Here is a 27500-nt window from a genome sequence, read left to right as displayed (position 1 = left end):
AGGGACCTACCTGAATGTGTCCAATTGAAACTCTCGATATAGTTTCAAAACGTTTAGGAGAAAATGGTTTCCGTTTGCAACAGACAAAACGTTTTGCAACAGAATCAGAGTAATGCACCCCAGTTTAACACCCTAGAACTGGTCTCAAACTTCGCCAGCAGCCAAGCTGCACAGTCGACATGGCTACCGATTTAATAACGCAATATTTTCCTAAAGACAGATAAATCTTCCAAGTGTTTTGGAATGAGTGAGTAACTTGTGCATGTAATCGAAAAATGTTATGAACAGTTAACAAAGGCATATTTAATTAACTAGCTATTTATTTTGGACGCCTAGTTTCTGAGCCAGCCTAGCTTACTAATGCCAGCTAGCATTAGCATCCCAGACGGTTCGCTAAGTACGTAGCAGTACGTTAGCTGCAATTGATTTGCCTACATTCTGCAACCTGGTTTAGCGATTTGATTGCCACACCATTAGTAGCTAACGTTAACTAGTTAAATAATTGATGTTAAGTAGACGTCTAAAAAACGAGCTAAATACCAAAACTAAATAGCTAGTTAGATACATAATATTAGATGTTGCCACATGCAATTCTGGTTGGTTAGCTTGAACGATTCCCTTGCAGCTAGTCATTTGTTGTGCTTGTAACTAATGTAGCTAACTAGCTAGTTATATAATTAACTAGCTTTAAGTACATTCGTAAGTTTGATGCATTTGTTGTTACCATGTCAGTCATGAAACCATCTAACCTTAACTAGCTAACTGCTAACATAACATCCCAATCGCTAACGTTGTTTACCTAGTAACTTAGCCAGTAGTCTAACGTTAGCCAGCTAAAGTAACATTAATTGACGCTCGAATTTAACGCCAAATGTGTAGCTACTTGCCAGGTAACTAGCCATTATGTGATGATAATGTAAACGTTGCGTGTTCAACTAGCTAATTGTTATTTTAAATTTTTAAAAACAATATATATTGATGTAGTTATATTCTGCATGATCAACTTGTTAGCTAAAACTGTTAGCTAGCTATGCTGCGCAGAATGATCTAGCTAACGTTAGTTACCTCAAGCACAAACAGTAGTAACTAGCTACGCCTCCTCTTTGTCTACTACTTGCCAGGCCATAGGCTAACAACGCCAGTTGTTGTTTTGTTCGGTTATTTGGCCATGGGTTGCCAGCCATTTATTATTTATCTGAAGACAGAATTTCCTGGCTCTTTGAAAATTATTGAACCATTCTAGAACAGATGTAATCAGATAGTTGGTTAAAGCCGACACTGGATGGTGATCATGCTAACTAACGTTATTCAGCTTGCCGGTGGATTGTCTTTTTAGCTAACCGTTTTGAATTTGTAAGGGCGTTGAACTCATCCGCCTGGTGCAGCTAACCAGCATATCTTATTTACTATAGACGTACATTTTTAAGTTAGCTATCATAAGTTAGCTAACATATATATTAGTAAAGACCCTGGGTTTATAATAGGTCAACGTTACTGTCAGTTAACTAATTGGCTATGTAACGAACATAACACTGACTGGCCAAGGGTTTTATCTAACGTTATTTTATTGTTGTAGCTAAATGTAACATTGCTTGCTTGACCTGTGCCAAGAAGATAAATTAGATCCACTATCACCTCCTGTAGCTTGGGATGTTATTATGTGGCCTGTAGGTATGTCATTTGTTGCCAGCCATAAATGTAAACAATGTTGGTTTGGGTCATCTGGGGTGTAATCATTAGTCCAAAGTTCAAACAGTTACAGTTTCTATTGGACAAATTCAGGTGGGTCCCTCCCCGTTTGCTTCCTAGTGAATACACCCATGATGTATCAAGGTAATTGGCTCAGCTAATGTCATTGTGCATGAGTCAGTGTGTCAGTATTATCCACAGGCTATTAACCCACTATGATTGTATTCCTTCTCTCTTTCAGGATTTGTCACGTGACATGATGCGCATCCACGATGTGTGACAACATTTGAAGAACAATTAAGTTCGGAAGAAAAATCTTGATTCCAGTGGAATCTTCCATATTTTTTTCTTTGTAAAAAAACCTGTCCAGTGATGCCTGTGCAAGCCCCACAATGGACGGAGTTCCTGCTGTGTCCCATCTGCACGCAGACGTTCGAGGAGACGGTGCGGCGGCCCATCTCGCTGGGCTGTGGCCACACCGTCTGCAAGATGTGCCTGAATAAGCTCCACCGCAAGGCCTGCCCCTTCGACCAGACAGCCATCGCCACCGACATCGAGCAGCTGCCGGTAAACACAGCCCTACTGCAGCTTGTGGGGGGACAGGTGAGTCTTGAGACCCGGTGGAGGGGAGTGGCTCAATCCATTTAGAATCTGTTCTTTACCCACCAGTGTTTTGGTTTTAGATAGGGTGTCAGGGTCTCTAGGGTTAGGGATACAGGATGGTGGATAACAACAGAGCACAAATGGGATGCTACCCTTCTAGGCAGAGTTGCAGAGAAAAAGCCATATCTCAGACTGGTCAATAAAAAGAAAAGCTTAAGATAGGCAAAAGAACAGACAGTGGACAGAGGAACTGTGCATAAAAGGCCAGCATCCTGGAGTCGCCCCTTCACTGTTGACGTTGAGACTGGTGTTTTGCGGGTACTATTTAATGTCAGTTGCCAGTTGAGGACTTGTGAGGCAATCTAATGTACTTGTCCTCTTGCTCAGTTGTGCACCGGGGCCTCCAACTCCTCTTTCTATTCTGGTTAGAGCCAGTTTGTGCAGTTCTGTGAAGGGAGTAGTACACAGCGTTATACGAGATCTTCAGTTTCTTGGCAATTTCTCGCATGGAATAGCCTTAATTTCTCAGAACAAGAACAGACTGATGAGTTTCAAAAGAAAGTTCTTTGTTTCTGGCCATTTTGAGGCTATAATCGAACCCACAAATGCTGATGCTCCAGATACTCAACTAGTATAAAGAAGGCCAGTTTTATTGCTTCTTTAAAGAGCACAACCGTTTTTAGCTGTGCTAACATAATTGCAAAAGGGTTTTCTAATGAGCAATTAGCCTTTTAAAATTATAAACTTTGATTAGCTAACACAATGTGCCATCGGAACACAGGAGTGATGGTTGCTGATAATTGGCCTCTGTACACCTATGTACATATTCCATAAAAATCTGCCGTTTCCAGCAACAAGTCATTTGCAACATTAACAATGTCTACACTGTATTTCTGATCAATTTTATGTTATTTTAATGGACAAACACTGGGCTTTTCTTTAAAAAACAAGGACATTTCTAAGTGACACCAAACTTTTGAATGATATTGTGTGTGTGTGTGTGTATATATATATATATATATATATATATATATATATTACTCATTTCAGGGTTTTTCTTTATTTTTTACTATTTTCTACAGTGTCTCAAAATAGTGAAGGCTTCAAAACTATGAAATAACGCATGTAACCAAAAAAGTGTTAAACACTAGCCACCCTTTGCCTCGACAGCTTTGCACATTCTGGGCATTCTCTCAACCAGCTTCATGAGGAATACTTTTCCAACAGTCTTGAAGGAGTTCCCACATATGCTGATCACTTGTTGGCTGCTTTTCCTTCACACTGTGGTCTAACTCATCCCCAACCATCTCAATTGGGGTGAGGTCAGATGATTGAGAAGGCCAGGTCATCTGATGCAGCACTTCACCACTCTCCTTCTTGGTCAAATAGCCCTTACACAGCCTGTAGGTGTGTTGGGTTATTGTCCTGTTGAAAAACAAATGAAAGTCCAACTCAGCGCAAACCAGATGGGGTGGCATATCGCTGCAGAATGCTGTGGTAGCCGTGCTGGTGAAGTGTGCCTTGAATTCTAAATAAATCACTGACGGTGTCACCAGAAAAGCACACCCACACCACCTCCTCCAAGCTTCACGGTGGGAACCACACATGCAGAGATAATCCGTTCACCTACTCTATGTCTCACAAAGACACGGCGGTTGGAACCAAAAATCTCAAAATTGGACTCGTCAGACCAGTCTGTCCATTGCTTGTGTTTTTTGGCCCAAGCAAGTCTCTTCTTATTATTGGTGTCCTTTAGTAGTAGTTCCTTTGCAGCAATTAAACTATGAATGCCTGATTCACACATTGATGTTGAGATGTGTCTGTTACTTGAACTCTGAAGCATTTATTTGGGTTGTAATTTCGGAGGCTTTTAACTCGAATGAACTTATCCTCTGCAGCAGAGGTAACTCTGGGTCTTCCTTTCCTGTGGCATTCTTCATGAAAGCCAGTTTCATCATAGCGCTTGATTGGTCTTGCAACTGCACTTTCAAAGTTCTTGAAATTTCCGGATTGACTGACCTTCATGCCGTTTGTCTTTGCTTTTTTGAGCTGTTCTTGCCACAATATGGACTTGGTCTTTTACCAAATAGGGCTATCTTCTGTATCTCACCCCTACCATGTCACAACACAACTGATTGGCTCAAATGCATTGAGAAGGAAAGAAGATCCACAAATTATCTTATAACAAGGCACACCTGTTAATTGAAATGGATTCCAGGTGACTACCTCATGGAGCTGGTTGAGAGAATGCCAAGTGTGCAAAGCTGTCATCAAGGCAAAGGGTGGCTACTTTGGAGAATCTCAAATATAAAATATATTTTGATTTCACACTTTTTTGGTTACTTCATGATTCCGTATGTGTTATTTCATAGTTTTGATGTCTTCACTATTATATTACAATGGAGGTGTGTACAAACTTTATACTGTGTGTGTATACATACATACAGTTGAAGTCGGAAGTTTACATACACCTTAGCCAAATACATTTAAACTCAGTTTTTCACAATTCCAGTTCGGATCACCACTTTATTTTAAGAATGTGAAATGTCAATAATAGTAGAGAGTGATTTTATATCCGCTTTTATTTCTTTCATCACACTCCCAGTGGGTCAGAGGTTTACATACACTCAATTAGTATTTGGTAGCATTGCCTTTTAAATGGTTTAACTTGGGTCAAATGTTTTGGGAAGCCTTCCACAAGCTTCCCACAATAAGTTGGGTGAATTTTGGTCCATTCCTCCTGACAGAGCTGGTGTAACTGAGTCAGGTTTGTAGAACTCCTTACTCGCACACACTTGTTCAGTTCTGCCCACAGATTTTCTTTAGGCCACTCCAATACCTTCACTTTGTTGTCCTTGAGCCATTTTGCCACAACTTTGGAAGTATGCTTGGGGTCATTGTCCATTTGCGACTAAGCTTTAACTTCCTGACTGATGTCTTGAGATGTTGCTTCAATATATCCACATAATTTTCCTACCTCATGATGCCATCTATATTATGAAGTGCACCAATCCCTCCTGCAGCAAAGCACCCCCACAACATGATGCTGCCACCCCTGTTCTTCACGGTTGGGATGGTGTTCTTCGGCTTGTAAGCCTCCCTCTTTTTCCTCCAAACATAAGGATGGTCATTATGGCCAAACAGTTCTATTTTTGTTTCATCAGACCAGAGGACATTTCTCCAAAAAGTACGGTCTTTGTCCCCATGTTCAGTTGCAATCCGTAGTCGGGCTTTTTTATGGCGGTTTTGGAGCAGTGGCTTCTTCCTTGCTGAGAGGCCTTTCAGGTTATGTTGATATAGGACTCGTTTTACTGTGGATATAGATACTTTTGTATCTGTTTCCTCCAGCATCTTCACAAAGTCCTTTGCTGTTCTGGGATTGATTTGCACTTTTTGCACCACAGTACGTTCATCTCTAGGAGACAACCCGTCTCCTTCCTGAGTGGTATGATGGCTGCTTGGTCCCATGGTGTTTATACTTGCGTACTATTGTTTGTACAGATTAACGTGGTACCTTCAGGCATTTGGTTGATTTTCTTTTGATTTTTCCATGATGTCAAGCAAAGAGGCACTGAGTTGGAAGGTAGGCCTTGAAATACATCCACTGGTACACCTCCAATTGACTCAAATGATGTCAATTAGCCAATGAGATGCGTCTAAAGCCGTTACATAATTTTCTGGAATTTTCCAAGCTGTTTAAAGGCACAGTCAACTTAGTGTATGTAAACTTCTGACTCTCTGGAATTGTGATACAGTGAAATAATCTGTCAGTAAACAATAGTTGGAAAAAATTATTGTGTCAAGCACAAAGTAGATGTCCTAACCGACTTGCCAAAACTAAAGATTGTAAACATGCTATGTCTTCTTTATTGGATGGTTTTTTTGGGGGTCATAATGACACGGTAGTCAAACAGTAATGGGATCGATAACTTTGTTGTGAGAGGACATTGCCCAGAAAGATTTGGCGTGGAATTTGATGTAACGTTCATTTGTGAAGCTGGCAGGTGCTCTGCTAAGACAGTCTACTGACTTTTTCCCTCTTTAAAAAGTGAGAAGCTGTGATGATGAAATTTGATTAGACTTGACAAGTTTCAACACGTAGCCAGCCAAGTACACTTGGGCGGTGTATCGCATATACCTTGTGCCTGCGGGGGGAATTCTGTGCTACGCCACTGCTTATAACTAAGTTAACTATCTAAAATGTGCCAAATAAATTGTCAGCTCAGGGCTCCAGCTATGCGTTTGGTTTGCTAACTTGCTAGCTAGGGCGCCAGCTTGCAAGATCAAGCTTCTTGGTTACATCAGAGACATGCAATCCCCTCCTGGATCAAGATCCCTGCTCCCTAAATTGTTTTTGTGTGTAAAACAACTTTAAAAAAAAAAATGTTTGGAATGAAATAGCGCTCCAAGCTGCTGGTAATCCTGTATACCCCGGTATGGTACAGGAACAGTATGAAAATCTGGGTACTACTCAACCCTAGTGTCATAACGGTATTATAGCTGTGAGGTGGGTAAGGTCAAATGTTCTCTGCCTGATGACTCACACTAAGTTATTATTATTCTGCTCCTCTGTTTGCTACATCATTTAGTCTGAGACTGCCATCATTGAAGTCGTTTGTTGTGACGAGGGCTATTGTACAAAGCAATCAGCGATTTGTATTGTCTCTAAGCAGTCTGAGTATCAAAGCCAATGACACATTTTCAAACCACTGCTTTACCCAAGTGTTCTGGCTCTGGCCCAACCCATCGGCTTCCTGGACCAATCAGATAGCCCCGGATGTGTTCACATTTGGTGAAGGGTCAGGGAGGTACTCGGATCCAGACTCATTTTGGAGAAAAACGTTTGCGGGCGTTGCGTAGCAGTTGGCCGGAGCATGGGGTCTGGTTAGCCAGGCAAAATGTCTGTGCCCATTGAATTACAATTATTCAAATTGGGTTGTGTTCCTTATGCACCCAACAAAATAAAATGAACTGAAACAGGAGGGACTACCTGGACTTGCCTACCCCAGACCAGCTTATTCCCATTCAGAGCAATCTATGGGTGGGTGGACTAGTGGCTATATTGGGTGTGCTGTTTGGAATGTTTGTATAATTGATGGTTATCACACCACACCTCAGAATTCTCCACCTTTTTCTAAGTTATACATATGATGCAACACTTTTATTGAGCAACCATACTGTGTGGGTGGCCTGTGACACTCCTGTGGATGTTAGTGCTATGGCCATTTTAATTCCATGTCACTGCAGATAGTGAATTTAGGGACTGCACGCTCAACGCTCCAACACATAACTATTGATTATTAAGTAACCTAATTATATTATAAACTAATAATAAAGTTATTTGTTCAATCATTTGACTGTAAATTAACCCAGTGACACGTTTACCAGCTCATCATGCAATTACAGGTGATGGGTGTTTTAATTTCCTATATTAATATACCATTATGCCTCTGTGTCCTACCTCTAGGTTCCCAAGGTTCAGCCGGTGGCCCTGATCACCAGCCCAGAGGACTCGCAGCACTATGAGGAGGCTAGGCAGTGTGTAGAGGAGCTGGCCCTCTACCTCAAACCCCTCAGCAACAACAGAGGTAACATACACACCACACAAAAATGAACTAACTCTGACTTTTGACAATGCCACTCTCAATGGTGTGTGTCTGTCTCCCCCCAGGGGTGGGTCTAAGCAGCACAGCCCAGAGCATGCTGAGTCGGCCCATGCAGAGGAAGCTGGTGACCCTGGTCCACTGTCAGCTGGTGGAGGAGGAAGGCCGTGTACGGGCCATGAGGGCAGCCAGGTCTCTGGGGGAGCGCACGGTCACAGAGCTCATCCTACAACACCAGAACCCCCAGCAATTGTCATCCAATTTGTGGGCCGCCGTCCGGGCCCGGGGATGCCAGTTCTTGGGCCCAGGTAAGATGAGAGGAAGTTACACACACGCACCCGCCCTGACTACCAGCGTTTCTCAAACCTCTCCTTGGAGAACCCCAACTGTTCCATTTGATCTATTCCATAGCTATCAGACCTGATTCAACTAGTGATCTAATCCTCAAGCCCTTGACTAGTTGAATCACTGCTAGTTCAGATCTACAACAAAATTGTGAGATGTTTGGGGGTCCACAAGGTGAGTTTCGAGAAATGCTGTCTTATACAATGACATTTACTAGTGTAAGTGTTTGTATATGTTGTCTAACTTGCATAACTGTCTGAATTTATGTGTGTATTTGTGGTCTAATAATCCACCTGCTTCCTTCTCCCTCCCAGCCATGCAGGAGGAGGCTCTGAAGCTGGTGCTGCTGGCTCTGGAGGATGGCTTGGCCCTGTCCAGGAAGGTTCTGGTGCTGTTTGTGGTCCAGAGGTTAGAGCCACGCTTCCCCCAGGCCTCCAAGACCAGCATAGGCCACGTGGTGCAGCTCCTCTACAGGGCCTCCTGCTTCAAGGTAGGTTTGACTACCTGCATGACATACAGAAACGCAGACCTGGGTCTGGGTCGTGTTCACTTGGCACCAAACAGGAAACCAGACGGAAACTAGGAGCTACTAACTGAACTTTCCCAACAAGAAATACAAATGTCTGTTTTCCATTGCTCAGCGTTTTTAAATGTTTGCCTCGTTGTGCCCCAGGGAACATGACCCAGCAAAGGCCTTGTGGTTCCCAAACATTTTTGTGCCATGACCTCTCAAAATCTTTCTGGACCAGCTGCAACCAACAACCTGATACTGACCCACCATTTAGAGAAACGGTACCTTAATGTACCCCTCCCTCTCTCCACGGCTGCATAGGTGACCAAGCGTGACGAGGACTCGTCCCTGATGCAGCTGAAAGAGGAGTTCAGGACGTATGAGGCACTGCGGCGCGAACACGACTCCCAGATTGTGCAGATCGCCATGGAGGGTGGCCTCCGCATCGCTCCCGACCAGTGGTCCTCCCTGCTCTATGGGGACCAGTCCCACAAGTCCCACATGCAGTCCATCATCGACAAGGTGTGTGTTACTGGTCCTAGGAGTTGTTGTCATGTACGTCAGGGTTCCCCAATTGGCGTCCCACGGGTCATTTTGCCCCCCAGGTTTTCTGAGCCAAAATATGAAATATTTTCCTAAGTTTTCCCACGTATAATAGAGAGATATATGTGATCGTATACAAATGTAAGCAATGTTTGAAATGATTATGTTTTAGTCAAATGTTATATCTGTTTGGTGTTTCTTGCGGTCAATTTGCAGTCTACAAATGAGTTTTAATTATGTTCCAGCCCTGTGACCATCCGCTCAATAAATAGATCTGCCCGTCCTGAATCTAGCTGATGATCCCTGATGTACGTCGTATTGTTAATTACACAGGAGGCTGCTGAGGGGAGAACAGCTCATAATAATGGCTGGATCGGTGCAAATGGAATGGCACCAAACACCTGGAAACCTTGTGTTTGACGTATTTGAAACCATTCCACTGATTCCTCTCCAGTCATTACCACGAGCCCGTTCTCCCCAATTAAGCTGTCACCAACCTCCTGTGTGGTTCAGTATCAACAAGGTGTGTGTGTGTCCATCACTTATTTCGACACACATTCACAAAAATCCCACGTTAACTCATGTATACATCTGCTTATCAGTTTGAATTTGTCTGTATGACACACATGAAACCACATAAGAGACATTGTGCTGAGCTTCCACTAAAGGAGCAGCACTCTGATTTCAGGGGTTTAGTCCTTGCTTCACAATCGAAAACATGTTATTTCAACCAATGCTAATAGGATCGAGGAGAACAGGAATGATCACAAAGTGATAGAAGATCCAGGTTCAGGCACTCAGGATTTAAGTTAACCTTTTCACATCCTGTCCCTCTAGTTGCAAACTCCAGCATCGTTTGCCCAGAGCGTTCAGGAGCTGACCATCGCCTTGCAGAGGACGGGTGACCCCGCCAACCTTAATCAGCTCCGACCACATCTGGAACTACTGGCCAACATCGACCCTAGCCCCGGTGAGAGAGACGCACACTCAACACCTACATTCTTATTCTACCTTCAACAATGAATACAACTGAAAATAGAATTCAGACCAGACATACTGGGGTTGTATTCCATTCCCTCGTGTTGCCACCTCCCTCAACCTCTCTTTTTCTCTTGTCCCCATTATGGAACTGATAGGGCTAAAATGGATGAAAGCAGTACCAGGAACTATTGCTTTCCCCTTTTCAGCCCCATCAGATCAGTGAAGGGCAGGCAACACAGGCAGAGGGGAGAGGGAGCTTTCTCTAACTTTCTGTAATGAAATTCTGCCCAGTACTTTCCACTAGTTAAGTGGTCAAGAATCAATCAATCAGTGTAGAACAGGTTGGGTGTGTTTGTTATAGCTGCGCTCACGTGGATGTGGTCAAGTTATCAGACTGATTCAAATAGGCATGACTCACTGGCCCTTAAGACTCATCTCACCCGTGGATTTTGACCTATATGTCGTTACAATCTTTCAGTATTGGACCATTTCATTTAAGCACTTTTGTTTAAAGGTTTAATGCGGCCATTTTCTATCTCAATATCAAATCATTTCTGGGTAACAAATAAGTACCATACTGTGGTTGTTTTAAATTATAATAGTAAAAAATATATATTCTTAGCAAAGATAAATTTTTCTAGCAAGAATTTTGCTAGCACTGTCTGGGAGTGGTCTACGTGGGGACGGGAATTGAGAATGACATGTTATTGGCAGAGACGTTTTGGAACTCTCTTTCTTATTGGTCTATTAAATAATTTACTGCCTGGTGATGTCACTCGGCAGGCCTAGACACCATGCCACCAAACCACTCTTACACTAAAAGGGCATTATCATTTTTCACAGTGTTATTATTGTGTGTGTCTCACACACACACACACACAGTACCACACACACACACACACACACACACACACACAGTACCACACACACAGTACACCTACTCATTCAAGGGTTTTGCTTTATTTTTACTATTTTCTACATTGTATAATAACAGTGAAGACATCAAAACTATGAAATAACAATATATGGAATCATGTTGTAACCAAAAAAGTGTTAAACAAATCTAAATATATTTTGTATTTGAGATTCTTCAAAGTAGCCACCCTTTGCCTTGATGACAACTTTGCACACTCTTGGCATTCTCTCAACCAGCTTCACCTGGAATGTTTTTCCAAAAGTCTTGAAGGAGTTCCCACATATGCTGAGCACTTGTTGGCTGCTTTTCCGTCACTCTGCGGTCCAACTCATCCCAACCATCTCAATTGGGTTGAGGTTGAGTGATTGTGGAGGCCAGGTCATCTGATACAGCACTCCATCACTCTCCTTCTTGGTCAAATAGCCCCTATGAAGCCTGGAGGTGTTGGGTCATTGTCCTGTTGAAAAACAAATGATAGTCCCACTAAGCCCAAACCAGATGGGATGGTGTATCGCTGAAGATTGCTGTGGTAGCTATGCTGGTTAAGTGTGCCTTGAATTCTAAATAAATGACAGACAGTTTCACCAGCAAAGCACCTCCTCCTGATTTCCACCGGTCTAATGTCCATTGCTCATGTTTCTTGGCCCAAGCATGTCTCTTCTTATTGGTGTCCTTTAGTAGTTGTTTCTTTGCAGCAGCTCGACCATGAAGGCCTGATTCACGCAGTCTCCTCTGAACAGTTGATGTTAAGATTTGTCTGTTACTTGAACTATGTAAAGAATTTATTTGGGCTCTAATTTCTGAGGCTGATAACTCTACTGAACTTATCCTCTGCAACAGGGGTAACTCTGGGTCTTCCTTTCCTGTGGCGGTCCTCATGAGAGCCAGTTTCATCATAGCGCTTGATGGTTTTTGAGACGGCACTTTCAAAGTTCTTGACATTTTCCGCATTGACTGACCTTCATGTCTTAAAGTAATGATGGGCTGTTGTTTCTCTTTGCTTATTTGAGTTGTTCTTTCCATAATATGGGCTTGGTCTTTTACCAAATAGGGCTATCTTCTGTATACCACCCCTACCTTGTCACAACACAACTGATTGGCTCAAATGTATTGAAAAGGAAAGAAGTTGACTACCTCATGAAGCTGGTTGAGAGAATGCCAAGAGTGTGTAAAGCTGTCATCAAGGCAAAGGGTGACTACTTTGAAGAATCTCAAATATAAAATATATTTTGATTTGTTTAATCCTTTTTTGGTTACTACATGATTCTATGTGTTATTGAGTTTTGAATTTATCACTATTATTCTACAATGTAGAAAATAGTAAAATATTAAGAAAAACCTTGAAATGAGTAGGTGTGTCAACTTTTGACAAGTAGTGTATATAACAGTACTGTAAATAAAAGAAAATCCAGTTTTTGACTGGACTGGGCCTTTAAGAGCCCTTTAGGAAATAGCCTATGTATGAAAGAGAGGGACTATTTGTTTGGTTTGGTACTTTGCGTGCAATGCCTTTTCAATAATTTATTTTGTAAAGTTATTGTTATCGCTGACAACAGTCCCAGATGTCCAAGTTATCAGCATCACTATTAGAATGTGTCTTATACTCCTTCATGTCAAGTATTTTCTCATATCTCCCCTACCCTCTGGCTTTAGATGCCCCCCCTCCCACGTGGGAGCAGCTGGAGAAGGGTCTGGTGGCGGTGAAGACGGTGGTCCACGGCCTGGTGGACTTCATCCAGAACCACAGCAAGAAGGGAGCCGACCCACAACAGGTCCGTCTCTCACTCTGGCTCATTGTCACTGATCCAGGCCCATATTCATACTGCGTCATATTGTCCATGTAACCTTATTAATTATGATCTAAATAAAAGGCTAAACTGATCCTGGATCAGCACTCCTACTTTGAGACGTTATATGAATACTGTTCCAGATATTTGGAATGTTGAACTTAAAAATGACACTATTATTCTATTGGATATGTTTTTCTGTCTCTCTAGCCTCCCCAGCACAGTAAATACAAGACGTACATGTGTCGGGACATGAAGCAGAAGGGGGGCTGTCCCCGAGGAGCCAGCTGTACCTTCGCCCACTCTCAGGAGGAGCTGGAGAAGTAAGTCCCCCCTCCATCTTCAGAAATATATATTATATATATACACTACCGTTCAAAAGTTTGAGGTCACTTAGAAATGTCCTTGTCTTTGAAAGAAAAGCACATTGTTTGTCCATTAAAATAACATCAAATGTATCAGAACTACAGTGTAGACATTGTTAATGTTGCAAATGACTATTGTTGCTGGAAATGGCTGATTCTTATGGAATATCTGCATAGGTGTACAGAGGCCCATTATCAGCAACCGTCACTCCTGTGTTCCACGTTGTGTTATCATATAAAAAAGCTAATTGATCATTAGAAACCCCTTTTGCAATTATGTTAGTACAGCTGAAAACTGTTGTGCTCATTAAACAAGCAATCCAACTGGCTCTCTTTAGACTAGTTGAGTATCTGGAGCATCAGCATTTGTGGGTTCGATTACAGGCTCAAAATGGCCAGAAACAAAGAACTTTCTTCTGAAACTCATCAGTCTATTCTTGTTCTGAGAAATGAAGGCTATTCCATGCGAGAAATTGCCAAGAAACTGAAGATCTCTTACAACGCTGTGTACTACTCCCTTCACAGAACTGCGCAAACTGGCTCTAACCAGAATAGAAAGAGAAGTGGGAGGCCCCGGTGAATTTTTTTGCAAAAATTAGTTTACATCCTGGCATTTCTCCTTTGCAAAGATAATCCATCCACCTGACAGGTGTGGAATATCAAGAAGCTGATTAAATGTCATGGTCATTACACAGGTGCAACTTGTGCTGGGGACAATAAAAAGCCACTCTAAAATGTGCAGTTCTGTCACACAACATAATGCCACAGATGTCTCAAGTTGAGGGAGCCTGCAATTGGCATGCTGACTGGAGGAATGTTCTACAGAGCTGTTGCTAGAGAATTGAATGTTAATTTCTCTACCATAAGCCACCTCCAACGTTGTTTTAGAGAATTTGGCAAGACATCCAACCAGACCACGGTGTAACCATACCAACCCAGGACCTCCACATCCTGCTTCTTCACCTGCAGGGTCGTCTGAGGAGGTGGAGGGGGGATGCTGAGGAATATTTCTGTCTGTAATAAAGCCCTTTTTGTTGGGGAAAACTAATTCTGATTGGCTGGGCCTAGCTCCCCAGTAGGTGGGCCTATGCCCTCCCAGTCATGGGAAATCCATAGATTAGGGCCTAAGTAATTTATTTCAATGACTGATTTCCTTCTATGAAATGTAACTCTAAAATATTTGAAGTTGTTCAATGTTGCATTTATATTTTTGTTCAGTATAAATTATTTTATTATATAAATATCCACATCTCACAACCAGCACTCTTTGAATTGAAATCAAGTCTCAGTCATGAACACTCTTACTGACACTTGTGGCTGCTTTGTGTGATGTATTGTTGACTCTACCTTCTTGCCCTTTGTGCTGTTGTCTGTGCCCAATGTTTTGTGCTGGTTCCATGTTGTGTTACTGCCTTGCTATGTTGCCATCTTATAGGTCTCTCTTTGTGTAGTGTTGTCTCTCTTGTTGTCGTGTGTTTTTTGTCCTATTTATATTGTATTTAAAAAAATAATCCCAGGCCCCGTTCCCGCAGGGGACCTTTTGCCTTTTGGTAGGCCGTCATTGAAAATAAGAATTTGTTCTTAACTGAATTGCTTAGTTAAGTTAAATAAAAAATGGCACAAACTCTGCTCTCTCTCCCATTTGCATCAATGTACCCAAATCGTATTTTGTTCAGATAACCTCATTCTTAGTTTATTGTCTCTGGAGTTATTACTTAGTAGGCCACTGTTTTAAAACCTATTCCTTTGGTGTAGATTCAACTATTTTTAATCTACAGTAGGATGACTTTTCTGTTTTTATAGCCATTATATAACTACTGTATTTTATGTTTATAGCAGGCCTCCCAGGTCACACGGATAACTGTATTTTATGTTCGTAGGTACCGTAAGATGAACAAGCGTTTGGCGGCTCGCCTCCCTGGCTCATCCAGCCTGCTGTTGGATGACTGTCTCCCTCTGGACATGGGGGTGACCCGGAACACCTCGCCCCTTACCAACGGCTCAGCTGGACACTCCATGCCCCAGCTCATCACCCGTGGCACGGACGCCGTGACCTACGACCTGTTGTGCAAGCCCAAGATGGACGGCGGGAGCAGCAGCTCCCCGGGATCGCCCCCTGACTCGTAAGTGGGTTTGTTTTAGCTATAAAATCTGCCACTTTTCTTTTTACATTGATGCAAAAACTTATTGTAGCATTATTCAGAGCTCTGTTTTTCTTCCCTCAGTCTGGATTCAGGTCCCAAACAAGGGTTCCTTCAGCCTCCCCTTGCCATGGGCCACCCCAGGGGGTCAGGCGACCCCATGCCCAAACAGATGCCCCGGGGGCCTCAGATGTACCCCCAGCAGCTGCCTGACATGTACTACTCCGACTCACGCCCACTGCCCTCCGCCTCCCAGTACGAGCCTTCGCAGTACCCTCAAGGTGAGGCTGAACGTTGATGAAAAGTTTTATGTTGTTCAAATGTTTGTTTGTTTTCTGTAATGCACTTCATTTATTTTATTTGATGGCAAACATTTTCTGTTTTATTATTTCCCAGCAACTGATTTCAGCTCTGTCAATAGAAAATGTGTTTTAAACCTATGATTTGGCTGAATTACCAATATGAACCTAAAACGTGTAAAGAAAATCAACATGTCCATGTGTCCCCCTCTGTCCTCCAGGATACCCCTACCAGCAGCCCCCCCAGTACTCCACCCAGCGCTACATCCGAAACCTCCCTACCCCCAGCGAGCCCGCTGGACTCCCCTACCAGGACCCCTATCCCGGCTATGGCCCTCCCGAGCGCCCTTACCCAGCTCCCCACTCCGGCACCCCCTACTCCTACCTTCCCCACTATGACACCCGGGGCCGCCACGGCCCTTACCCTGGCCCCCTGCCATACCCCTCGCAGAGGGACGACATGGTCCGGATGAGCCCTGCTCCCCTGGACATGCCCCCTAACCACCACTACCAACAGGAGCAGGCGGCCAGGGAGAGGTACCCCCCAGAGGGGTACTACCCAACTGGGGCCCAGCCTCAATCCATGAGGTCCAACGTCAGGGTGAGTTTGGTTTCTCCACAATCTGTCATATTTCTCTGTGTACGTCCGTGGTCAGCAACCCAGGTATATAGACATTTGGTTCAGGCCAACAGTATAACCCTATTCAACCTGTGTAAAGTCTTGATGAGCAGTTGAATCAGGGTGTGTTAGCACTGGGAAACAGCTAGCGCACCCTGTAACCCTCCAGGGTGGAGGCTGGTGACCGTTGGTGAACATATACACTGACTGACTACTATGTAGTTATTGTCTTGTGAGCTGCAGCTTCCTTGAGATTTACACTTGTCTCTTTAGTTGACCAGAAGTCAGATATATTTAATCGTTTTAATGATAGTATGCATTTTTATATGTGTGGTACTAATCATTAAGATGCAGGTAGTTTAGTGTCATTATGGAAATACTGAGTATTACACCCCTCAAAACCCACTACACCCCATATACCCCTCAACACATCTGATAAACTGTGTCCTGTGGTGTGTTATTTAGGAGCAGTACAGACGCTCCTCCCAGCCCAGCCTGGACTACCTGCACCATCGCCGCAAGGAGCTGATGGCCCAACTAGAAGAGCGCAAGGTCATCTCCCCACCACCCTTCGCTGCCTCCCCCACCCTTCCCCATGCCTTTCCTAGTGACTACCCCCCTGAGGTAAGACCAACACACACAACTTAGGTCACTCAGGGTCAACACATTAAAACAGGGGTTCTCAAAGTGGGTTCTCTTTCATTCAAATCGGTTCGACATCTCACTATGGGACGGTGTGTAAACCAACTAACTCGAGGTAGAACTCACGGCTGGGTTATCTTCTATGGGGGAATGTTAAAGGGATGGTGCTTCAATGGTGGGTAACAGCACCGCTCATGCTAGCCAAACAAACCAAATGGCAGTTTAGCCCAGAGGTTGCTATCTAAAACACGGTAGGTACTGACAAAAAGCTAGAGACCCTGGGTAGAAGTAGCAAAGATTTGTGGGAACCTGCTATTGTGTGTAGGCCAGGCAACAGGTGTAGCTAGCCGACGACAAAAGGTGCTGCTAACAAACGGAGGTAACTTCACTCGATAAAGTATAGCTGATGTTAGCAGAATTCCTGAAAATACAAAAAAAGACACTCAATGCTCCATCGTGGGCTGGTAACCCACACCGAGAGGAACAGTTAAGTTGAGAAAGCTGCTTAACGGGCTAGTAACCAAATAGACGTGTGAAGTGGCATAGAATGAGGAAACCAGAGCAGTGCAGAGTGTTATATAGACACGCAGGGTGTACACCCACGAACCTCTGATTGGCCTGTTGGGAATGATTTGATTAAGGCTTCAACCAATGACCCACAAAAGAGGGCGTCGCACAGTGAGGTGTCTTCATTTCCTTCAGAGAACCGGGGTTACATAACATAAAATATACTATATCACTAACAACATATTAAGTGACATTTGGCCAAGAAATCCGTGGAATGTGTTTAAAGTATGTAATACAATGTAATATTATGAATCAACAATCTATGTTCTTAACCCTGGGCAACATGGGCCTGGGAGGCTACCAGGGATATTGGTATCCACAGTACTCCAACAATTATCACTTTTTCCACTCTAACCTATTTTACCAAAAACTATTTTACATAAATACACTGTAATTTAAGCTTTAAAGCTGCAACAACAAAAAATATCTAATGAAAACATTTATAGAATTTTTGGGAATGATCTTGAACTGCAACATTTTCTCTGATGCCAAGAGGCCTTTTTAAATGTTCTATCCCAGGCTCTGTCAATAGACTTGGTTTGTTCAGCCATGAACTGCAAACGTCATAGTACAACTCCTTGTAGACTATTTTTATTGCACTCGAGTTGTGTTCTGATTATGAGAGATCCCTGATAAATTGGCTATCACAAAATGGGTCCCCAGCCCAAAAAGTTTGAGAACCCCTACATTAAGGAGTCAGAGCTCTGTGTGGTACAGACCAAAAACAAACTGTTACTGTTGGCAAGTGTAAGCCTTCCAAACTCCCAACTGGGAGGATTAATGTCATGACATTATCTAATTGGGAAGTGAAACTATAATAATTTTTATAACATTTACAAAACAGGGCTTTTGATGCTGTTTTAGCTATGACACTCATTTATCTAGCGACGACCCTGTTTGACAAATTCTATACTATTTTATATTATTCTGCCCTGTATGACACTTTTCTAAAATGCCTTTTAACACGTTCAAGTTATGTTTCCAAGTTAGCGTTGCTGTACAGTGTTGTGAGCGTTGCTGTACAGTGTTGTGAGCGTTGCTGTGCAGTGCTGTGAGCGTTGCTGTACAGTGTTGTTAGCGTTGCTGTACAGTGTTGTGAGCGTTGCTGTACAGTGTTGTGAGCGTTGCTGTGCAGTGTTGTGAGCGTTGCTGTGCAGTGTTGTGAGCGTTGCTGTACAGTGTTGTGAGCGTTGCTGTACAGTGTTGTGAACGTTGCTGTGCAGTGTTGTGAGCGTTGCTGTGCAGTGTTGTGAGCGTTGCTGTGCAGTGCTGTGAGCGTTGCTGTGCAGTGCTGTGAGCGTTGCTGTGCAGTGCTGTGAGCGTTGCTGTGCAGTGTTGTTAGCGTTGCTGTACAGTGTTGTGAGCGTTGCTGTGCAGTGCTGTGAGCGTTGCTGTGCAGTGCTGTGAGCGTTGCTGTGCAGTGTTGTGAGCGTTGCTGTACAGTGTTGTGAGCGTTGCTGTGCAGTGTTGTGAGCGTTGCTGTGCAGTGCTGTGAGCGTTGCAGTGCTGTGAGCGTTGCTGTGCAGTGCTGTGAGCGTTGCTGTGCAGTGCTGTGAGCGTTGCTGTACAGTGTTGTTAGCGTTGCTGTACAGTGTTGTTAGCGTTGCTGTGCAGTGTTGTGAGCGTTGCTGTGCAGTGTTGTGAGCGTTGCTGTGCAGTGTTGTTAGCGTTGCTGTGCAGTGTTGTTAGCGTTGCTGTACAGTGTTGTGAGCGTTGCTGTGCAGTGCTGTGAGCGTTGCTGTGCAGTGCTGTGAGCGTTGCTGTGCAGTGCTGTGAGCGTTGCTGTGCAGTGTTGTGAGCGTTGCTGTGCAGTGTTGTGAGCGTTGCTGTGCAGTGCTGTGAGCGTTGCTGTGCAGTGTTGTGAGCGTTGCTGTGCAGTGTTGTGAGCGTTGCTGTGCAGTGTTGTTAGCGTTGCTGTGCAGTGTTGTTAGCGTTGCTGTGCAGTGTTGTTAGCGTTACTGTGCAGTGTTGTTAGCGTTGCTGTGCAGTGTTGTTATGGTTGCTGTGCAGTGTTGTTATGGTTGCTGTACAGTGTCGTGAGCGTTGCTGTACAGTGTCGTGAGCGTTGCTGTACAGTGCTGTGAGCAATGCTGTACAGTGTTGTGAGCAATGCTGTACAGTGTTGTGAGCAATGCTGTACAGTGTTGTGAGCGTTGCTGTACAGTCTTGTTAGCACGAGTAACTTACTAACACACCTGTGTCTGCCTCCATAGTATGGGGAGGAAAGCTCCAAAGCCTTTGGGAAGTGCAGGGAGCCGGACTACGCCGGCCAGTATTCTCCCTGGTCCTGTGACACTATCGGCTCCTATATTGTCACCAAGGACGCCAAGCCCAAAGACATCATGACGCCCGGCGCCATGGAGATGATGGTGAGTGACAGCTGGAATAGTGGTGGTGCGTCTTAGTGAGTTTCTGAAAGTATTACTGGCTCAGTTATCACAGGAACAATGTTGAAAATGTGCTTGATTAGGAGGATAATAGCTTTCATTCGGCCCTTCTACTATCCCTTTCACATTCTTTCTCTCTTCCTGTCATCTCTTTTTTCCTCCTTCACCTACTTCCCACCCCCCCTTTCACCCCTATTCGTTTTTCTGATTCACTCTGCGTGAGAGCATCTGTTAAATGGCTAGTTGTTCTGTCCATTTTGTCATTATTGTATTTCACTCTGGATGAATGTCTGCTAAATGTCCCCCCCCACAATCTCACCCACACATCCATACCTTTTTATTTTTCTCCCCCATCTATCTGTAGAATGACTGTTAAATGATTGTTAAATTGAGGGCCTGCTACTCTTACCGACTAAATTAGAGGCCTGCTAAATTACACTTCTAAATTCTGCCCCTCTAGAATGTGGATGGTAAAGGTCTACGGGGGGAGCCCTCCATGGAGGCCCAGGCCAGGCGGGGGGCGGAGGTCAAAGACGACGACCCCATCATCCCCTTCGGCCCCCAGCCCACCGTGTCGCGCTTCGGGGCCATCTCACGCACCTCCAAGACAGGCTACCAGACGACAGGCCCCGTGCAGGCCATGGCCTCTGCCCAGGGACCCAAGCACATGGCCGGTAGGGAGACCAATCAACTTACTTACAACTTTACTTTGATCAATCTGTCATCTGGGTTGAGCTCATTAGAGGTCGCAACGGAAGACTTTAGTAAATGAGCATATTGGACAAAGAATATGACCAAGTCGAAACCGTGTTTAAGACATACGATTTAACTTGTCGTTGTCCGCCCACAGTGGAGTTCTCCTATGGGCACCACGGAGGCTGGGGCGGCGCCTCCTACCCCTCCCATCAGACTGGCTCCTCCTCTCAGGGACACTTCAGTGAAAAGTACGACCAAACACTCTCATCACTGCATCCATCCATCTATTAATGCGTTATGTATCAGTAACTGATGGCTTGGGTCTCTTCTCCTCTCTCCCAGGCTGTCTATGCCAGCTCAGGACAGAGAGCATCTGAAGATTGAGCTCCAACAGGTCAACCAGCAGATCACCCAACAGACCCAGACCCACGGCATGGAGGTGGGTTTTCTCACACACACACACACAGATATGGGACAAACACAACTTTTTGAATTGAAAACAATTAAGGTAAAAACTTGTTGGGTGTGGGGGCAACCAAGTGTGTGACTAATGGTAGAGAAGGGGTTATTAGTTGGGAAAAGACTGACCTGATTAACCCTGAACTCCCTCTTCCCCATCCTCAGAGGGAGGTCAGTGCCCTGGCGGCCCAGCCCTCCCAACCATGTCAGAACCAGGGCCAGCAGGGGAAGTGGCCCGGTCCAGTGGGGGTTTCCAGCAATGCTGCCTTGGTGTCTAGCGAGCAGCTCAGCATGGAGCTGCACCAGGTGGAGAGGGAGATTGGCAAGAGGACCTGCCGGATAGACATGGTGCGGGAGAGATGGAGGGGAGAACTGTAGTTTGTCTGCCTGTTACAAAGGGAATTCTTCTGCTCTGCTCACAGTGCCCTATAGCAGTGGTTCTCAATCTTGGTCCTGGGGAGCCCAAAGGGTGCACATTTTGGTTTTTGCCCTAGCACTACTCACCTGACTCAACTCATCTGGCTTTGATTTAAATCAGGTGTGTAGTACTGGCGGGAGGACAGGCGAAGGGCGTGGGGGAGGGCACGGACAAACAGGCGGGAGGGCACGGACAAACAGGCGTACGGGCGGGAGTGCACGGACAAACAGGCGTACGGGCGGGAGGGCACGGACAAACAGGCGTACGGGCGGGAGGGCACGGACAAACAGGCGTACGGGCGGGAGGGCACGGACACACAGGCGTATGGGGCGGGAGGGCACGGACACACAGGCGTATGGGGCGGGAGGGCACGGACAAACAGGCGTATGGGGCGGGAGGGCACGGACAAACAGGCGTTTGGGGCGGGAGGGCACGGACACACAGGCGTATGGGGCGGGAGGGCACGGACAAACTGGTGTATGGGCGGGCATGGACAGAAATGGGCGAGCGGACGGGCAGGCAGACGGACAGGCACAGACAGGCGTGCCACTGTGAGCTGACAGTGTATTGATATGGTCTCTACAGGACAGTCAGGTGGCTCATGAAGTCCAGTACAAATTGAAGGCTGCACAGAATGGCCAGCAGGACCACAAGACCCAGCTGGAGGAGATTGCTCTGGCCCTCGGGTGAGTGGAAACATGCACACACCTCAGCAGGACAGCACGTCATTGTACATGGAATGATCTTATGATCTCATAACCCTCTCTCTGTCGCACTCTCTCCTCGCTCTCTTTTCTCTCTCTCCTCGCTCTCTTTTCTCTCTCCTCGCTGTCTTTTCTCTCCCCTCTCTCCTCGCTCTCGCCCTCTCTCTCCTCGCTCTCGCCCTCTCTCTCCTCGCTCTCGCCCTCTCTCTCCTCGCTCTCTCTCCTCGCTCTCGCCCTCTCTCTCCTCGCTCTCTCTCTCCTCGCTCTCGCCCTCTTTCCTCACTCTCTTTCCTCGCTCTCGCTCTCTCTCCGCTTGCTCTCTCTCGGTGTGTGTAGTGAGGTATCTAATGGCTCCAGCGGTCTAGGTCAGGACGGTGGTGTGGGCGGAGCCATGTTGTCACTGACCAATAAAGCGTCTTCGCTCAGCCTGTGTTCTGAGCCGGGGCCCGGGGTCTCAGAGCTGCAGAAGAATGGTATGGTCCATTCCTGCTCCTAGACCACACACACAACACCTACTCAGACACTGTGGTGTAAAACATACAGACAGAAGATGAGCAGTATCTGCTGTGATAGGAGTTTTTCTTTCTTTTTTTGTTCTGTGAATGAGCTTTTTTTTCATTGCCTGGAAACCAGGGCATTTGATAATGTTTATTTGTTTGTTTTCGTTTCTCTAACTGGGACTATAAAACAAGCCTCTCAAAGTAATGGAAAAGCAGATGATGATGATGATGATGATGATGATGATGATGATGATAATTGTTCAGAGGGCTATCCCCCTACATAGACATCACATATCAAGACCCATTGTAGATCGATCGGTGGAGTATTTCTCAATTCTCCCCCTCTGTATCTTTCTTCCCATTACGAGGCACATTAAGGGTAAGCAGCTTGCAGGGACTTTAAGAACCCAAATACTAAATCAACTTATGCACATATGTACTACATAACGGTATCATAAGTCTTGGTGTTTACGACAGTTATGTCAGCGGTCGTACGCATCACATAAGTATCTGTTATAATCCATTTTAGCCTGATATGACAGTTGTTGATAGTTTCCGATACCTTTGACAGCTTACGAAGGCAATTATAACCAACATTTAGTCAGTGTAGTAACTGTTCCCTTCACGTTCAGTAATATAAGTTTTGTAACCGCTAGGGTTCAGGAATACACCACCCCCAGAATCGTAAAACGTGGTCGACCAGATGAGGGAGGCCAGGGAAAGGGAGTGAAAATGTTCAGCCAACCTTCAGAACCAAACGAGACTAGGCCGCTTCAAGCCACATGAGACCTCATGAGAAGTCTGGTTTTATTAGTGCATTTTATGAATACATCATATCTGTTTCATACTTGAAAAGCAGTATATTATTAACCAAAGCATTCTGTTTTAAAGATTGCAAAATGAATCTTTTTGATAATGAGCTTTCCTCATGTTTTCTATAAGGGAACCTACTTTGTGCTTCTCGTGGGATGTGGTGTGACTTGCTGCTGGCCGTGGAAATGTCTGTTGTACTGAGGGGCTGGAATTCAATCAAACATGCAGTGTGGAAAATGCACTCTCAAGGGAGTGTAATAAGTGTTAAGTTAACACAGTTGTAGATAACATGCATTTTCACATTGTAGGAACATTTCCCTCGGTGCAAGATGAATTGATGTGTGAATGGAATCATATGGGGTGATAGTTTTTATCTTCCTCATCTGGTAATCAGAAGACCTCCCCTTTGGGATTATCTTGTCATTGGTTCTCTTTAACTTCTATGAAGTTACTTTCCCTTGTTTTTTTTCTCTCGCTCACATAAATCGCAGTTAAGGGGCTGTAACCTACCTGAACGCTGGTCCGTTATTGGAGGGGAAGTGAGAAATGGATTAATATGCAAAAAATAATTCTCATCTTTCTCTTAATACATGTAGAAAGTGTCTGTAGTCTGCCAAACAATAATTTCAATGGTTTGTGCGTCTCAATCATCAATGAAAGAAAAGCAAATTGTCTTTAAAAAAAATAATTTTGTCATCTTACGAGCTTACTTTAAAAAAATCCTTCTATTCCATTTGTTTTTAACCACATACTATTACTTCATTTTAGAACAAGTCGAGACACATATTATTCAGTGTATTAGTGGATTCAAGACCAGAATCTTGGGCCACAACCTGCCGAGGTTTAAAGCAAGCAGCCAGATAGCCTTGCCCCTCAAAAAGCCTCTGCCCAAAGTCTTCCTAACCTTCAACCTTGAAAACTTTTAGTGCAAACTTTCGTGATATTCTTCACAATATAGTTTTATAGTATTATTATCATCATTATCATTACGTTATTTTTGCATTCCCTGTCATGGAAATTGTTGGTGCCTGTTAAGGAGCGCTCTGCCTTTTGTAAACAATCCTCATGATTGGCCATTGAACACTCAAAACGGTTAAGGATAGAGGTGACGATCAGGGTTCATAGTTTGGGGGGGGGGGGGGGATTCAGCATCTTGTTTGGGTTTAAGGTGTGTGTGTGGGGGGGCAATAGAAATGAAGGTTGGGGAAAGGGTTTTTGTTTTTCTCCAACCACACTTCAAGCCTCAGGCTGCTCTTTAATACATTTTATTGTTTAGGTTAACAACTCACTTATACATATGAGTATGTATACGTACATTAATATACTAAGCACTATTAACGTGCCACCTCTTATTCTACTCGCTCAGCATTTATATTAAATGATCTCTACTTAGAATCAGCTAAATGTTATTTTTTCCCTGTCCACTGGTTGCCAACACAGACTTTATCCTTACCCAGTTGAAGGACTTCTGTGCGCATTGATGTGTATTCACTTAATCTTTTTGTGTTCAAACAAATAAGTTCTATATTGAAATATGCTTCCAAAAGAAGACTCATTTTAATGATGAAAATTGAAGTTGTGTGTGCTAGGTTGTATTGTAGAAAAGGTACACTATGGATTTTTTTCAAAGTGAAGTGTGCTGTACTGGGTGACCGTGTGGAAATATTAGAAATGTGATGTTTTTTTGTTTTTTAAGAGGTGAGCCGGCTAAGCCTTTAATTTAGTCAAAGGCTTGCTTCTCAAGGAATACTCCTCGGCCATCCACGCCAACAGTAAGATCATTCGGAAGCACACTAATCAAATGAAAAGAGATTTGAATTGGCATGCATGTGTTTTCTCTTCACCTGTCAGTCACCTTTTGTCATATTTGTAACAAAACTTGTTTCTTCTGGCAAAATGTCATTGACTAGTTGGCTTTGTAGTTGTTTTTGTTCCTGTCGTTGTTGAGCGAAAAATCACTGACTTCCAAGTCTTACGGTGATCTACATATCGCCTCACAAGGCAAAGCATCATGTTGTCCAGGGAAACTGTCAAACGCAGCATCGCTCTCATCCACACACAGTTTCTTTGCTTCAGAATAGTCATGAAAATTAGCTTGCCCACATTTGTTATTTCTGCTTAAGGAAATACTATCAAGGTCCCTCCAGCCAAGACCCTTAAAGAGTGAGATCACTCCAAATCTTGTCCAATGTTTTCAGATCTCAACAGTGGTCTAATGTTGACATGAGGCTAGCCTCTTTTTGAATCAAAGAGTGTAATACTTAAACACTCGTCTCTAACATGTAGGCTCAGCATGCCCAAACAGTCCCATTACAAGTCAGAATATTGAACAAACTCCATTTCAACTTACTTTACTTGTTGTCTGCTAATTTTGTCCCGATGTTGGACACAATCTGATACAAAATATCCACAGGGAAGTGTTATCAGCCCGACCTTCAGTACACAGGTCTGTATATCGGTTTGTATTGCTGGTTTTATTTTCCAATACTGATGCAATTCGCACGTTACAGACACTTGCACAATATGGCCAAACCGAACAGACAGAACGACAAACACTTCCAGCCGATTGCACGTTCGGTCGACTTAGGCTATTGTTTTACATATTGTGTATCACGTGCAACGCGTCAAGAAATTTAAAATACAAGCGTCAGAATGTACCAGCGCCGCAAAAGGGCAGGTAAACAACACTTTCCTGTGGATACCGTATCTCCACCACCTACCACCAAAAGGACCAAACAGGAAAGTAAGTGTAAATATCATTTTCTTCATTCTGGCTTATGGACTATTGCGTCTCTTTTAGGGGGGCTTGGTCAAACTGAAAATCCATCGAGTAACCATGGTAACAGTTTGACATTTAGGCAAACATGAGCTAACATACCATGCCTTCTGTTGTGTAGATCCAGCCCTAAGCCTCAATCCCAAAACCAATGGCAAAGATGGGCATTCTAATTCAGTGCCTATTTTTTTCTACTCATTGGGTTTAGGCATATAGCTGAATAAACACTAGATGAGGTGGGATGTAAACTCAAATCAACATTAAACTACTTGAGGTCTTAAAATGTGCAACAAACTTTGATTTGAGTGAGCTGTCCCTTTAAATTCCATAGCCGAGGAGAAGTAACAAGGATGTGGTTTCTGGGAAGAGCAATGATCATGTTCGTGTCAGTCGCCTGCTTTCATTTGTTTCTGAGTTAAACTGCTGCCTACCCCTTCTTCACACAGCCAACTCTCCCCAGAATCACAATAGTGTTACTGCTGTTTTGGGCTCACATTTTAATTTTAATTTCCTTTTTTTTTTTTTTTTTGTTGAAAAACACAATGGCTTTTTTATATGATTACTTCCTTGTAATATATCTCTTAAATTAAGGTACAGGTTTGATTTCAGCAAGAAAAAAACGTTTTTATATGTATATTATACTCCATTAAGGAATGTTTAGAATTATCTTCCTCCAATGTGGATGTAGACATTATTACGCCATTTTATGACTTTGTAAGATAATTCACTGTGTGAAAATTGGTTTGCATTTTTGTATAATACAATCTGCTTTATTATTTTTGTTTGATATGAGAGTTAGGTCAAACTGGAAGTTTGAAGAGAGAAATTAACCTGTGAAATTGAGAAATAAAATAAAAAATAACTTATGTACAACAGTGATTCTATGCTGAAGGAGAAGGATTAAATGATATTGCTAACTCTGCTATTTGCGTCTTGTTTTACTTTGCGTGGCAAAATGAGTGAACATCTTTCAGGGCAAGTATTAACCTGCATAACTCCACATTCTCTCTTTTTGGAAATGCCATTCAGCCCTGCATCTTTACCCAACACAAACTGTGGAGGACAGAGCTGAACACTGCCCAACACAGCTCAATTGATAACTGAAGCACCAACTCTGACTCAGACCTCTAGACCCA

At 43.9% G+C, this 27500-nt stretch overlaps 1 protein-coding gene across 1 annotated transcript; it reads left to right on the top strand.

The window, feature by feature from the left end:
- Positions 1 to 130: 130 nt before the first annotated feature.
- LOC109872234 (roquin-1) lies at positions 131 to 27289 on the top strand. The gene is made up of 20 exons (XM_020463399.2): positions 131 to 247; positions 1931 to 2292; positions 7760 to 7880; positions 7964 to 8203; positions 8555 to 8730; positions 9073 to 9273; positions 10132 to 10264; positions 12845 to 12963; positions 13189 to 13301; positions 15224 to 15466; positions 15569 to 15765; positions 16005 to 16384; positions 16868 to 17026; positions 19825 to 19980; positions 20459 to 20672; positions 20849 to 20942; positions 21037 to 21133; positions 21319 to 21501; positions 22157 to 22257; positions 22612 to 27289. The coding sequence occupies exons 2-20, from the start codon at positions 2062 to 2064 to the stop codon at positions 22769 to 22771; spliced, it is 3318 nt and encodes a 1105-aa protein (XP_020318988.1). The 5' UTR covers positions 131 to 247; positions 1931 to 2061; the 3' UTR covers positions 22772 to 27289.
- Positions 27290 to 27500: the final 211 nt, after the last annotated feature.

The sequence above is a fragment of the Oncorhynchus kisutch genome, linkage group LG27, assembly GCF_002021735.2.
Source record: "Oncorhynchus kisutch isolate 150728-3 linkage group LG27, Okis_V2, whole genome shotgun sequence".
In the NCBI taxonomy this organism is placed as follows: Eukaryota; Metazoa; Chordata; class Actinopteri; order Salmoniformes; family Salmonidae; genus Oncorhynchus; species Oncorhynchus kisutch.
This window is presented reverse-complemented; position numbering and strand designations above follow the sequence as displayed.

Coding starts and splice junctions, on each gene's coding strand:
- LOC109872234 (XM_020463399.2), top strand. CDS start 2,062: ATGCCTGTGCAAGCCCCACAATGGACGGAGTTCCTGCTGTGTCCCATC. Junction 17,027..19,824: donor CTAGTGACTACCCCCCTGAG/GTAAGACCAACA, acceptor CTGCCTCCATAG/TATGGGGAGGAAAGCTCCAA. Junction 22,258..22,611: donor GAGATTGCTCTGGCCCTCGG/GTGAGTGGAAAC, acceptor CGGTGTGTGTAG/TGAGGTATCTAATGGCTCCA.